The sequence below is a fragment of the Henningerozyma blattae genome, chromosome 3, assembly GCF_000315915.1.
Source record: "Henningerozyma blattae CBS 6284 chromosome 3, complete genome".
Lineage (NCBI taxonomy): Eukaryota > Fungi > Ascomycota > Saccharomycetes > Saccharomycetales > Saccharomycetaceae > Henningerozyma > Henningerozyma blattae.
The window spans coordinates 568,453-582,566 of record NC_020187.1 but is presented as its reverse complement, the minus strand read 5'-3'; the positions used below and the strand labels follow the sequence as shown (position 1 = coordinate 582,566).

At 28.0% G+C, this 14,114-nt stretch overlaps 7 protein-coding genes across 7 annotated transcripts; 3 read left to right on the top strand and 4 right to left on the bottom strand.

Moving 5' to 3' along the window:
• Nucleotides 1–654: 654 nt before the first annotated feature.
• On the top strand, nucleotides 655–3,885 carry TBLA0C02460 (uncharacterized protein; the record flags this gene model as incomplete). Its single annotated transcript, XM_004179527.1, has 1 exon — nucleotides 655–3,885. One exon carries the CDS (start codon nucleotides 655–657, stop codon nucleotides 3,883–3,885), a length of 3,231 nt encoding a protein of 1,076 aa, XP_004179575.1.
• Nucleotides 3,886–4,147: 262 nt separating this feature from the next.
• SLX9 (Slx9p) lies at nucleotides 4,148–4,855 on the bottom strand (the record flags this gene model as incomplete). The annotated part of the gene is made up of 1 exon (XM_004179526.1): nucleotides 4,148–4,855. One exon carries the CDS (start codon nucleotides 4,853–4,855, stop codon nucleotides 4,148–4,150), a length of 708 nt encoding a protein of 235 aa, XP_004179574.1.
• An 888-nt stretch (nucleotides 4,856–5,743) lies between these two features.
• TOM20 (TOM complex receptor protein TOM20) lies at nucleotides 5,744–6,274 on the top strand (the record flags this gene model as incomplete). Its single annotated transcript, XM_004179525.1, has 1 exon — nucleotides 5,744–6,274. One exon carries the CDS (start codon nucleotides 5,744–5,746, stop codon nucleotides 6,272–6,274), a length of 531 nt encoding a protein of 176 aa, XP_004179573.1.
• Nucleotides 6,275–6,666: 392 nt separating this feature from the next.
• Nucleotides 6,667–8,586, bottom strand: GCD2 (translation initiation factor eIF2B subunit delta; the record flags this gene model as incomplete). The annotated part of the gene is made up of 1 exon (XM_004179524.1): nucleotides 6,667–8,586. One exon carries the CDS (start codon nucleotides 8,584–8,586, stop codon nucleotides 6,667–6,669), a length of 1,920 nt encoding a protein of 639 aa, XP_004179572.1.
• A 798-nt stretch (nucleotides 8,587–9,384) lies between these two features.
• On the bottom strand, nucleotides 9,385–10,461 carry MRP13 (mitochondrial 37S ribosomal protein mS44 MRP13; the record flags this gene model as incomplete). The annotated part of the gene is made up of 1 exon (XM_004179523.1): nucleotides 9,385–10,461. The coding sequence occupies one exon, from the start codon at nucleotides 10,459–10,461 to the stop codon at nucleotides 9,385–9,387; it is 1,077 nt and encodes a 358-aa protein (XP_004179571.1).
• Nucleotides 10,462–12,082: 1,621 nt separating this feature from the next.
• Nucleotides 12,083–12,778, top strand: SNT309 (Snt309p; the record flags this gene model as incomplete). Its single annotated transcript, XM_004179522.1, has 1 exon — nucleotides 12,083–12,778. One exon carries the CDS (start codon nucleotides 12,083–12,085, stop codon nucleotides 12,776–12,778), a length of 696 nt encoding a protein of 231 aa, XP_004179570.1.
• Nucleotides 12,779–12,992: 214 nt separating this feature from the next.
• On the bottom strand, nucleotides 12,993–13,517 carry TBLA0C02400 (60S ribosomal protein uL5; the record flags this gene model as incomplete). The annotated part of the gene is made up of 1 exon (XM_004179521.1): nucleotides 12,993–13,517. The coding sequence occupies one exon, from the start codon at nucleotides 13,515–13,517 to the stop codon at nucleotides 12,993–12,995; it is 525 nt and encodes a 174-aa protein (XP_004179569.1).
• Nucleotides 13,518–14,114: the final 597 nt, after the last annotated feature.

The following is a 14,114-nucleotide window of genomic DNA, read 5'->3' as shown; positions in this document are numbered from 1 at the left end:
AGCTTTTAGAGTTACTTTCTCATTGACTATTTTTAGGCCTAATTTTTTTTTTAATATTAGCACTATTATTATAATAATAAGAATCACTAATATTTTAACTATTTATTTATTTCCTATTATTTATTACTTATTTTATTTATTTATTTATTATTAACATTTTTTTCAAATGAAATTTCATCAATAGCCTATCTATAAAACGATTCGGGTCTGAATACCCATCGTGAACCATCCAACTCCGCCCCCAGAATTTCACTATGTCTTCACATTCCTTTTTGGGATTTAGATATCCGCATTACGTAATTAAGGGACGCGGGGAATTTTTAAGCACGTGATGCATTTCGCTTATTTTTCACCAAAATGTATCGGATAAATTTGCCTAAAATATATTATCGGCTATAATTACCTTCTAGGAGGCATTTCCCCTTTTTGAAATGACATTATTATCTTTCTCCATCCAGACACCATATCGGATCAATCTAAGGCCATTAGGAATATTATTTTAAGATCCATATAGATATTTCAGAAATTGAAAAAATAAAAGATTACACAAATATATCTATATCTATATCTATATCTATATATATTAATATATGGCCAGTCATATGAAATGAATTAGCAACTAAACACCTTTTTTCTTATTAGTTGCCATTACATATGCAGAATCAAGTGTTAACACCTTCTCAAGAGCATTTCTTGAAGAAAGAGCTACTGAAATCTCAAATCAGAACTGAATTCTTACAGTTGAATGAAATCAATGGGTTGAGAAATTTTGGTTATCCATTTTCGAATATAGATCCAAAATTGAAAAAATATCATCATTCACACTCACATACTAATGAAAATGCTAGTATAATATCAAATAAGGATTCTATAAGCCCGTCTAAATCAAAAAATATGGAAAATGCAAAATCTTTAGATGGTAAAGTGACACTTTCTAATTCACCAATGCTAGGATTCTTCTTACAAGAATTCATCATATCTTTCCCTCTATTTTCTCAAGATATGATCCGGGATTTGAAATTCTGGCAAGAGAAGATTCAAGTTTTTTTCGAATATTTCATGAATATGAAATTATCAGATACTTTTATTAAGCAAAAGTTAACTACTAGGAAAAATGTTTCAAATTTGTTAATTAACCTTTTAAAATTGATTTACAATTCAGGTTTATCTACTACAAGTGAACTTCTTTACTATAAAGATAAAAAGATAAAAGATAGGAAAAATTATTCTACTACGGAGGAAAACATTTTACCTATTGATGATATTAACAAGTATTTTAATACAATAGATCCTATATATATAAATGGTTGGGATATCAATATAATAGCGGTGATAGAAGATAATCCAACTACTTCCGCATCAACTACCACTTCTGATTCATTATCATCTACTTCGTCTTCTGCTACTGATTATATTTTTTCTACTCCTAAATGGGTTAAATCAACGTTTAATTTAACTGCTTCCACTTCAAATAATCTTTTTTCTAAATTATCAATCTCTGATTCTACAAGTTCTAATAATTCTTCCAATTCAAATTATAAATACCTTATAAAGATTGAAAAAAAACAATTTAAGAATCATAAAAGAGTTATTAAGGTATTTTACATTTGGAAAACGTTTCAAGATTTTAAACTGTTAGTTCATGATCTAAAAAATGAATTTCCAAGTAAAAAATTGCCTATTCTACCACGTCATAAACATAAGAAAGATACCTCTACCATAAACCAAACTTCAAATGCATCACAATCCACTCCAAATTTAAATTTGAATTCTAATTCATTGCAAATACCATCTGCTAATACGAGTACAAGAGCAAGAGCAAATTCACGAGCAACTTCGAATTCAAATACATCAATCCATAGTAATAAAGAAAAAAATAATTCTAGTTCAGATTTAGATGATGAAGAATCTGAAATTGATGACCTTAATCAAGACGAGAATATTGAAGAGCCTCTCTTTGGGAATAAAAGATTATTATTAAGACAATATTTAAGAAAATTATTAAATAATAAAGAAATTTCTCAATCTAAAATTTTAATTGATTTTTTAACCCTTAATTCCATTGATGAAAAAACATTATTTGACAAAAATAAGAATAAAAATTTAATTGGTAAAATTAATAATAACCAATTAACTGATATTAAAAATTTCGAAACTGAATTATTTCAAAGAAAGCTTTACATAACAAAGATTAATAAGATTTTGAAAAATTTTAATACTTTTAAAAAATTATTATTACGAGACAAACAATTTTTATTTTTAATATCAAATGAATTAAAAGAGAAAAATAGCATTCAAAAATTATCTAATGAATTCAAATCTTTAATAGATTGGTTTAAATTATTTTTATCGTTCACGATTTATAAAGTCTTTATTGGGAATACGGATAAAAATAGCCATGGGTTTTATAATCAAATTAGAAGATTACATAAATTAATGCCATATGCAATGATGTCACAAATTTTGAAAATTTCAAATCCAATGGTTATAATGAAAAGTTTAATTGACTTATTCCTTGTGAGTCCATTTGGTAATTACTCACTCTTACAATCAATGTTTTCAACAATTCTAAATGAAGATTTAAAACATCAATCTAAGATTATTAAAAAATTAGAAATGAAAATTATCCAAGAAAATAAACATTCTTCAAAATTAATTAAGCCTTTAAAACATTTCATTATTAAAGATGAAAGATATAATAAAATTGACTTTACTAATGAAACAAATGACTCTTCTAATTCTTTACCTGTTTGTTTTACAGTTTTAAATGAAATGTTAAAATTAAAATTAATTACCAAAGAGTTGGTTAATGAATTGAAATATTCGTATAATTTATGGAATGCAGAAAATATTGAAAATGAAACTCTTGAAGATGATTTTGATGATGATTATGATTCTACAGATATTACCATGATGAAAACGCAAAATTCTAAAAAATCAAGTTCTAAACTTACAAAATCTTCTTCTTCATCAACATTAAATTCTTCTACTTCTACGATAAAGAAATCTACGACAAAGAAAATTATTATTAAAAGTTCATATTATCAATCTTTCCAAGAGTTATTTAGATTGTATATTAAAGAAAGAGATAAAAAAATTATGAGGAAAATGTGGCAAGATCCAGAATTAACACAATTATTGAAATATTTCATTAATTTAATTTATGATCCAATGGTTCAAATCTTTAAAATTATGAAAGCTGATGTGGGTTTAAAAATCTTTGAGAAATTTATGAATGATTTAATTAGACTAATAGATTCAGTAATTAATGATGGTAACGAAATTTATACTCAAGCAAATGTTATCAAAAGTATTAATGACTTAATTGATAAACATCAAGATGCATTTTATGATTTAATTCATGAAATGTATGTCAAAGATAAAGATGGTGTTATTGATGGTTATGTTGTCTGGATAAATAAATTACTTGGATTTCTAAAAAGTAGTAAATTTGGTAATGATGATGATAAAAAAGTTGATTTGAATAAAATATTGGAAGAATGCGACGATATTATAGATATTAATTTAATCATTGAACAAATTAATAATATCATTGATAGAAAAGTTCAATTAAAAATTCTAAAAAATCAAATCCTTTTGAAGAAGAAAGCTCAAGTTTTTTCAAATTTTGATTCTAATTATGATGAAAATACAAATTTTGATAACCATCAGTTATCAACAGATAGTAATAAAGAAAATTTTGTTGAAAGTGATACAGATAATACAAAAAATAAATCTGAAATGTTAAAAGATTTGAAACGAACTCAAAGAAAATATGCTAAATTATTACACACTGAACTTGATAAGTCAGAAATAACTAAATTTGAAAAGACTGTTATGATTACCACTTTTACGGATATTTTATCCAATTCACCATTAGGTTAACGGCATATTTTTTTCAATGAGATGTACATATAGATTTTTGTTATATATATAAATATTAAATTGCATAAACATTTACATTATTTATAAAAAAAAAACTTCCGAAACATACTAATAAATATAAAGGAATAATATTGTAAGTTCTTGTAGGTAAAGGGAGGCCTCTCAAGTAAGTCAAGTAATATACATATTAGAAATAAAAAAGATGAGAAAAAGAAGATATGAAGGAACAAAGTTAGGGTAGAGTTAAAAGCATCATCGATTATTAATACTTCTGCATTTTAATCAGCTCTCTTAAAGAACCAAATGGGTTCTTTTGGAAGACTTGGTTGGTTAACACTTCGTTGAACCTTTTTGTTTCGTTCACAGTCAATAGTTTAGAACCCTTCTGATTTCTAATGCTTGGCGCATTTTTCTTTATTTTAATACTACCTGGTTCAATCACAGAATTAGCCTTCAAATAAGATGATTTTCGAATAATATTTGTAACGTTATTTTTAGCAGTATTATCTATATCCATGTCATCATTATCATTAGCATTATTATTATTATTATTATTATTATTATTACCATAAACTTTTAACACTTCTGCTTGTCTCTTCTTTAAATCATTACTTATTTGCTTCAAATCTTCCTCTTGATCCAAGGAAGTCAAAAGATCTTGCATCTTTGGCTTTAATTCATCTCTCATCTTTCTCTTTCTACGTCTAGCGGACGATTTGGAAATACCAGACAATGATGGATTTACTTTTAATGCTTTTTGTTGAACCTGTGATAGGAAGGAGCTCTGCTTATTCAGAATCTTATCCTTTTTCGACTCCTTTGGCTGATGCAAAAAGGCTTTTGGATCTTCAGGAAGCTTTTCCAAGATGGAAGTTGCATTATTTAGTATATTTGTTTCAACATTATTTGTTTGGGTAGAACCTCTATTGGCCGCCTTATTTCTCAAGGTATTTCTTTTCTTAATAGCCATAGTTATGGAAAGTAATATAAATAGGGAAACTACTTATGTAATCTAGAGATATGGTCAAGTAAAAAAAAATGACTATTTTTATTCATGGCACTATTATATTTTATTCATTTTATTTATGAAAATTTCAGCGATGAGCTTCCGTGCCACGTGCCCGAAATGAGAAAGCACCTAAATAAAGAATGATAACACATTAGTTTTTAAACTTTTAATCAGAAACTTAAGTTCTGATAAATAAAAGTATGCTCATATATTTCTAAAAAAACCTATTTATATTACTTCTGAAGGCATAACTATCTTTAGATTTAATAGAATTTTTGTTAAAAAAAATGCACAACGCCTTTCTCTTAAAAAAAAAAATTTCATTCTGAAAACTTTTTCATTTTTTTGTCTTATAATATATACAAACAATTTTTTGCACTTAAGGTAATTCGTTGATACATTCATTTACTAATTTGTGTCGTGCCATTGCTGTCCTGTCACACAATTTTCAAATATCTCAAAATCTTATTTTTTTCTTATCGGTCGGCAATTTTTTAATTTTCGGGTTTAACCTGTGAAACTGAATCATCTTTATTTGAATTTTTCAAATATTACAACTCTATTTAAGATTTGGACTATCGTTTGTCGAGGATTAAAAGCTTTATTTAATATGCAACTATCTAGGTAGCAACTACGAACTGTGTATTTTCCACTTATAAGCTTCTGAGATTGGATTACATAACTGCATTCTTCTAAGAGTTCTGTTTCTTTTTTGTGAATTTTGTCAATATCTGAACAAACTAGAAATAAAAAAAATACGAGAGATAAGATCCCTCATTTTTTTTGTGTTAAAAGATTTTTCTACCATTGCATATAAATATTTTAATTCGAAGACTTTCTTAAAAAATAATGTCTACTAATTCATTCAGTCGTATTTTGAGCTATACCAGTGCCATCGTTGCATTATCCGCCACCGGCTATGCTTTATATTTCGATCACAAGAGAAGATCAAGCCCAGAATTTAGAAGACAAATTAAATTGCAAAACAAAAAATATAAAGAATTACTGGAAGAAGAACAAGAAAATGCTAAGCAAGAGAAGTTAGAAAACGTAGGTAGGATTTTAACTAGTGAGCTAGTTAAAGATCCTTTACCAACTGACCCAGCTCAAAGGGAAATGGCCTTTGCTGCTAATGTGGAATTGGGTGAAAAATTGGCTATCCAGCCAGGTAAAGAATTAGAAGCTGCTTGCAAATTCTACAAGGCTTTAACCGTTTATCCAAATCCGGCTGATCTATTAGGTATATATCAAAAGACTGTTTCTGATGAGATCTATGAATATATTGTCATGATGATTGCTATATTGCCACCTTCTTCTCTATCTCCTTTCTTAGGTGGCCCAGCCTCTGATGCAGCTAGGATTAATGAAATTGTAGAATAATTGATACTTGTACTAATAAGAAGTAATATAATATTAATATTATTTTGTTGTCTTTTTTCTTCGAAATTCATACCATATAATACCATATATACTGGGTTGTATTTTTATTTTGCTTTTCAAAAATAATGATAATAATTGACCTCCAATCTTTTGTAAATAATTCCTATATAAGAAAAATACAATTATTTATAGTATTACCTATTATACCTACCTATAAATAAAAAATCATAACTAAGCATTAATTTTTTTTCTTTTAATAATATATAATATAAAATTTATTTATTAAAACTTGGAAAGATTAAATAAATACATTCATAAATATTATACTTGATATATACTATTGTGATGTCTATGCAAAATGAGTCAGGAGAAGTAAGGGAAATATTATGGGATTATACAGAACCCTTGTATTCTCTTAATATAACTGGAACAGATGATGGTGGTAAAGCACCAAATTCAGTAATAATTTTTTTGATGTATTCTGGTGGAGTTAAATCGTACAAGATATTGACTATATTTAATGATGGGATATCTTGCCAATCATCCAAGATATTTTTATTATTGTTATTGTTATTAGATTCGCCATTCTTTTGATCGGTACTATCATTACTGTTATTACCATTGTTGTTATTACCATTATTTTTAGACTGGTTACTATTCGATTGTTTACCCTTTTGTTTATTAATTTCTAAGTCAATTTTCTCCTTCTCTTTTGTTCTTTCTTTTATAAATTGTTTCAACAAGGCACCTTGGCTTCCACGCTTTTCTATTGGATTTTCATAATCTATATTAACCAAATCATTAGAGTCAGCCAATTCATTGAATGTAACAGAATCTAATTGAACTCTTTGAGAGAATTTCAAACTTTCACAACAAACTAATACAGGAATATTTCTTCTTTTGGCACTCATAGCAATCATAGCAGTACCAGCTCTTGAATATAAGAACCCGTTAGATAAAATGGAATGTGCCCCCAAGAAAACATAGTCAATTGGCATTTTTAAAACATTATTTAAACTTGTAATTAAAGCATACATGACATCAACACCACGAGATCTTAAGTATGTGGCCATCTTTCTTCCTTCAAATAATGGTCTTGAATCGACAACGACTACTTTTACATCTTTTTTCAAATCAACAACATTATGTATAATCATTTCAGTCAAAACTTTGGATGAACCGTAAGTTAAAATGGTAGTACCATCCTTAATATGATTTGATGCATTGTCTAATATCAATTGATCAGCTAATTCTATCTTTTCACGAGCAAATTGTGCAATTTGGTCACATAATTCTCTCTTAGCGACTTTATCAGACATATTTGGATCAATGTGAGAAATTTCTTGTTTCAACCATCTAATGGCATTACCCATAGTGACACTTAATGGTCTTGCTTTTTTCAATATATCAATTTGATGAGATAAATAGTTAGTCAAATTACGTGATAAAGTTGTGCCTTGTGGAGTTTGGTAGTCGTTAATTACTATTTGAAATGCTTCTAGCATGGCTATGCATCTTGGAATCGAACCAACAATCTTATAGTTACTTAATTGATAGGTTAAAGAAATAACTGCCGGGTGGACTAAATCTTTGTTTAATAATAATTCTTTAACAGAAGTTGTCAATAGCGAGTTCTTCATATTATTTTCGATTGAATTTGGAATAACAGAAGACATACCTTGAACAATTTGGAATTGATCATTTTCCAAGGCAAATGCTGCTAATGATCTGGCTAATTCTGCCGTAGATTGTGTTTCAATTGAGGAATCATTTTGATTAACAGTAGGTGTTGGGACTGGGGTACCTAATGCAGTAGTAGTCAAAACATTTGTATTTGAGATTGGATTAGTGACCATTGGAACAACTAAACCATGCGCAGTTACTTTAGAAGCTCTGGAAGCACTAAAAGCACCTGTTAATGTTAGCATAGTGGCTCTTCTTTCTTCAGTAGTTTCTAAGTGACCAAATAAAGTATTTTTTTTGAAAGCTTTTGTCTTAATAGCATTTTTTTGATTTTTCTTTTCTTGTTCCTTCTTTTGTTGTTTTAATTGTTGATCTCTTTGTTGTTGTTTTTTCTCTTTTTTCAATAATGCAATCTTCTGTTGCTCTTCAATAGTAATACCATTTGCTTGTTTCTTAGCAGCTCTTTTAGCAGCTTTTTCTTGTTTTTTTAACTCTTTCAATTCTTTATTAGATAATTTTTTACCAGAATCAGACTTTGTGGTATTGTCAGAAGAAGGTTGAGATGTTGAAGACGTACCAGGAGCATCTTCCTTAGATTCCTGTGGAGTCTTGGCTTGAATTTCGCTCATTATTAATGAATCGTTTAGTAAAGTCTATTATTCTTAATTATAAATTTTGTTAGGTGCAATTCCTTTCTTCAATTCGATTATTCTCAATAAATCCTTCGCAATCTTAGTAATGAGTTATACTTATGAATCTCATTTCAATTACTACTGATAATTAATGAACTCTCTTTCTTTGTATCCATTGTTATTTTGAATTTCTTTATTATTCCTAGATCATCGCAGATATAAATTTGGATCCGAAAATTTTTCAAATTCTGTAAAATCCGGGTAACGTTACAACTTTACCGCCAACCTTTTAAAAGTTGCCATTTTATATCCTAAACTTGAATAGATTATTTAAAGATGCATCAACGACTTCATGTAAATTTATCTTTCCAACTGTGAAGTAATGTCGTACTTCATTGTTGTTGTTTTTTGTTGTTTTTTTTGTTGTTTTTTGATTTATTATAATGCTTTGTGCAGTTAGTAAGGTATATGCTAAACTGTTCCAATAAAGCTCATTACATGCAATGATTTCTTAAACCAAACAGATCTTACAGTTAAATTAAATGATTATTTTTTTTAATACCACAATGCCTATTTGCAATTAAGAAATATGCTTTAGTGTGAAAAAAAGGGGGCCACAGTATAATGAAAGTGTTGTGAAATAAGTTCATTATTGCCTATATACAGGAATAGTTCTAGTCGATGATATATAATACGTGCTATAAACACAAAGGAAGCAAATATGTAGGTGATTATTCTCTGATTATGCTACTGAAAAATCCAAAAATAAAGAAACAAAAAAAACCACTGTCTAGCTTATTTATCTTGTTTTTCTTCAGTTGTTTCTGGTTTTACTTCAATCGCTTCAGTAGATTTCTTTTCATCTGAGATTTTCTTTACCTCTAGAGATCTAGTTATTGAATTCTTTAATTCAGTATAATAATCTTCTTTCCCCAACTTCTCAGTGATTTTAGAAAAGTATGTGATGAAGGTTTTAATATCTCCAGAGGATTCAGAGATTAATTTCGGATCAAATTCTTCGATAGTCTTACATGCTAAATAATTAAATTTATAAGCTTCAAAAAAATTTTCTAATTCTAATGTGTTTTTTTCGGTCACAATTGGCGTATCTATTGGTAATTCAATTGTATTAATATTCTTTAATTCTTTGACAATCGTAAATGGATCAAACCCTTGCTGAGCCCCTAGTACCTTCAATAATAAATTTGTTAATCCAGATTGCTTTAAGTTCTTTTTATATACAATATGATTCCAGCATGTCCTGAGCTTTTTCTCTTGTATGTTTGATCCATTTTTATAGTTGAATAATTGATTTCTGTGAATGTTACATATTAAATATGAGTCGAAGAAATGATTGATGTCAAAAATCTTAGGATTACCTGCATGAATGAATTTATTGCTTGTAGAATACAATGTACTTAAAATATAAGAATAATTGCCTATCTTAAAAAATGAATTAATCAACAATTCTTGGATATGTCTTGGAGTAATATAATTCCAAAGAGGTCTTTTTCTATGATTTGGTTTAGTCCATTCTAGGAACCAATTAAGCAAGTCGTTTGAACCATTAGGAATAGAATTGATATACGAGATCAGTGCCTGGCTGGATAAAGGCTTGATTGGATCCTTTGGTTTTAGCTGTTCACCAGTTTTAGGATCTTTGAGATTCTTAGATATTAAAAGAGATGAGTTTTTGGGACGATAAATATAAGGCCTTAGTTCCTTTCTTGTAGTATAATAGGTATAGAATTCATCTAATTGGCTTTTAGGGGAGGCTGAGGATATTGCGCTAGTATCGGCTGTAGAAAGACATCTAACCAATCTTTGAGAAGTCGGAAGTAACTTGTTTGGTACCTTGTGAAATAATAACATCTTAATAATGCGTATTAGCGCCCTATTTATTATTCGTTGTAACTTGACACTTCGTTATGTTTAAATGTAATTATTTTTTTTTATTATATTGGCCCGAAGATTTAAAGCAATTTCTGGTTTACCGGAAAAAATTTACCTGTCAGTAATTGATATTAATTTATAAAACACAATAGAATATTACTAACAAGTCAAATGTTAAAATATTAGCTTAATAAATCTTTTTAAAAGCATCAGACCATTTATACAAATATATAATAAGATTTTTTAGCTTATTTTTAATCAAAACAAAAATACATATATATATATAAAAGCAAATATATATAAAAAAGCAAATATATATAAAAAAGTATATATACGGATTTATTCTAAAAAAATAATTAAAGTGTAAGAAATAAGCCACAATCTTAGGTTCTGATTCAAATTTATATTTTATTTTAATTTTTAAATATACCCGCACCCTGTAAACTTTAGAGTATAATATTGTATTAGCAAAATTTGTAACACTAATATCTTTGTGTCATTTCTAATAATTTTTGAATATAAAAGAAAATCATGAAAAGACAATACAAGAGAATGTTAGCTAATATTTTATTTGTAAGTTCTTAATAAGTAGTTTTTTATAGAAGATAAAACAACAAAGAGAGATTAAATAACAGAATAGTATAAAAAAAATTACTCCAATAATATTACACCCTATTCTATTACAGCTAAAGCAAAATTATTTTCAAAAGATAAAATGGCACACAGAGCAAAACGCAGTAGAAGAGGTAGAGGAACTAAAAATAAATTCAAGCATTTTACCTATGACAAGAAAATAAAGAGGATAAGACCACAAGCAGGCATAAAAGAAAAAGAATGCATCAACAAGAGCCGGTTTCTAGTACATTTGTACAATCCATTAAAAACTTTCTATTTGCCCTCCTCATATTTACCAATATTTACATTATAGTTGCCATAGTTGATTCATGCAGGCGATCTAATTCTGCATATTTAAATACACGGCATTTACTTCCCAAATTTTTCCAGCCTTTTTCACAATTTCAAATTGCATTTGTTCAAATTATAAGATTTTTATTTGATTGTTATATTCACATAAACGATATATTCATTAGGTTTGTTTCAGATTATTTTATTTGGTTACAATATAAATTGGGAACTATAGTCCTTCCGATTTATTATACATTACCAGAAAAGACCTTTTTTTATATCTACTTTATTACAATATTTTGTTATATATGGGAGTAGGTAATTCGAGTTATTATTTTGTTTTACTTTCCATTCCAAAATTTTGGTAGAAATATAACGCTTCTAAGATAATAACTTTTGAATAATCAGAAACTTTCACTTCTGCAAGTTTTTCAGTGATTATTAAGGAAGTGCCGTTCAAGAATCAGAAAAATATCATATTAGCTGTCATGCTAGGATTGATAACTAGTTGCATTATTTGTGAACTACTAGTTTTTAAGTTTTTGAGCAATATTTGCTTTACCCGCTCAGGTTTAAAATGTTCGATTTTCAGATTCGGACTAGTTAATAAATCTATAAAATATACAGTCTATTCATCTATGTAGATATATATATGAAATAAAGTAGTGGGAAATAATAGCTAACTATTACCAGAATGAGCTTTGATAAACTGGATAATAGTATAAACAATGATATTTATGGGCTAAGAGGCCCACTTAATACAGAGACTTTGAATACGATTGAAAAATTAATAGAAGAGCAATTAAATAGCATATGTCAAAATTCACAAAGAAATGATAATCTTCCGACACATCCAAATGTTGAAAAACAATTAAATAGGTTTAAATTCAAAGATCCTAGATATGATTATCAGCAATTAAACAAGCAATTTCTTCACTATAATAATAAAAATGGCAAAAAAAGAGAATATGCTGCAATAACTGTTTCGATTAATGAAAATCCTCAAGTGAATCAGCAATTTCCAGAATATGATAATAATTCATACAAGAAAATTAAAGTTGAAAAAAGTATAGATTTATCAAGGTATTCATTAGAATCTACAGAACCATTAACAAGAGATACATTATCAATTATTGATTCCTACTTAAGATTTCAAGAATTGACATTAGAAAATTTATTATCTAAAACGATAATTAATCAGTGGGCAATAAATAATGATTCAATGGTATCAGCATTAGAAAACGTAAGTTCGTTAGAACAGAAACAAGTAACCGCTATTAATGACTTGAATAGATATCGAGATAATTTTAGGAGCCAATCCATCAAAGCTATGGAGACTAAGAGATTGGCTTGGGAAAAAAAATTAAACAGTAATCTTTCTTTAGATTAGGTCAACTGTAATATCATAAGTATATGAAATTTATATTATTTGAAATGAATATATATATTATCCCACCTTTTTAATTTATTCAATGACATTTATTTTTTTTAATTTTTATTAATATTTAAAATTATAAATGTTGTCAGTTTAAAAGTATATATATAAATTTATTTATATAATGGAATAGAAAATTTTAATGAAAACAGAATTTATAACCTTAAACTTATTTGTCCAAAACTTCAGCATCGTACTTTTGTTTGAACCAAGAGATAGTGTCTTCCTTAGAAGTCTTGTGAGAGTTACCAATGGTACCCTTACATCTCTTTCTTCTGGTAACTCTGGCACCTGGTCTACCCATAACAATGTAGAAATCCATACCGAAAATACCAATAGATGGATCATATTTGATACCTAAATCAATATGTTCATCAATACCGAAACCGAAGTTACCAGTTTCAGAGAAGTTTCTTAATTTCAATTGGTATTCCTTAACCTTCAAACCTCTTTCTAAGATTTCTTCAGCCTTTGGACCTCTGATGGTGACATGAACAGCGATCTTTTCGTTTCTTCTGATACCGAAAGTTCTAACGGTGTATCTAGCCTTAGATTGAACTGGAGTTTGACCAGATAATTGTTCTAAAACCTTGGAGGCTCTGGTTAATCTATCACCAGATTCACCAACGGAAATGTTTAAGACCAATTTTTCGATCTTCAATTCACGCATAACATTTTGAGCTTTGGCAGACATCTTTGCGGTTGTTGTAGGACTATGGTTTAGCACAAACGAATGAAAAATATATTAAATATTAATTAAAGGCTAAGTTAACGAAAAATCTCTCTTTTTAAAGAGCTTCTTTAAGTGTCAATGATAATTTTTTTCATAGTAGCCATAGTATATTTCTTCAAAATTTTTCGACCTGATGGAACTGAAATCGGTAATTATGAAAAATCACGTGAAACATGAAATTCCAAAGAAAAAAATCCATTGCGTCTAAAAAATATTTTACACGTGCTACTCAGTGTCCGAATGTTTCGGAGGCGGACAAAATAGAGAAATAAAATATTAGTAGGTGTACGGTTGTAGCAGTCTCGATAATTTTTTTGATGATGAATCTTCCATTTCTAAGATGACTAGCCGTTAGCTGAAATACATTAAAATGTCTAAAAAAAATCTATCTAATTGTTTATTTGTTTCTATCTAATTGACTACTCAAATTGTTGAATAAGAGTAAATCTATATGCTTGAATATATAATTAACTAAAAGTTATCTGTAATTGGAAGACAGATAAGGAAATTTAAAAGGCTTAGAACAGCAGCATTATCAACAAAATGGTGCATTTTTTC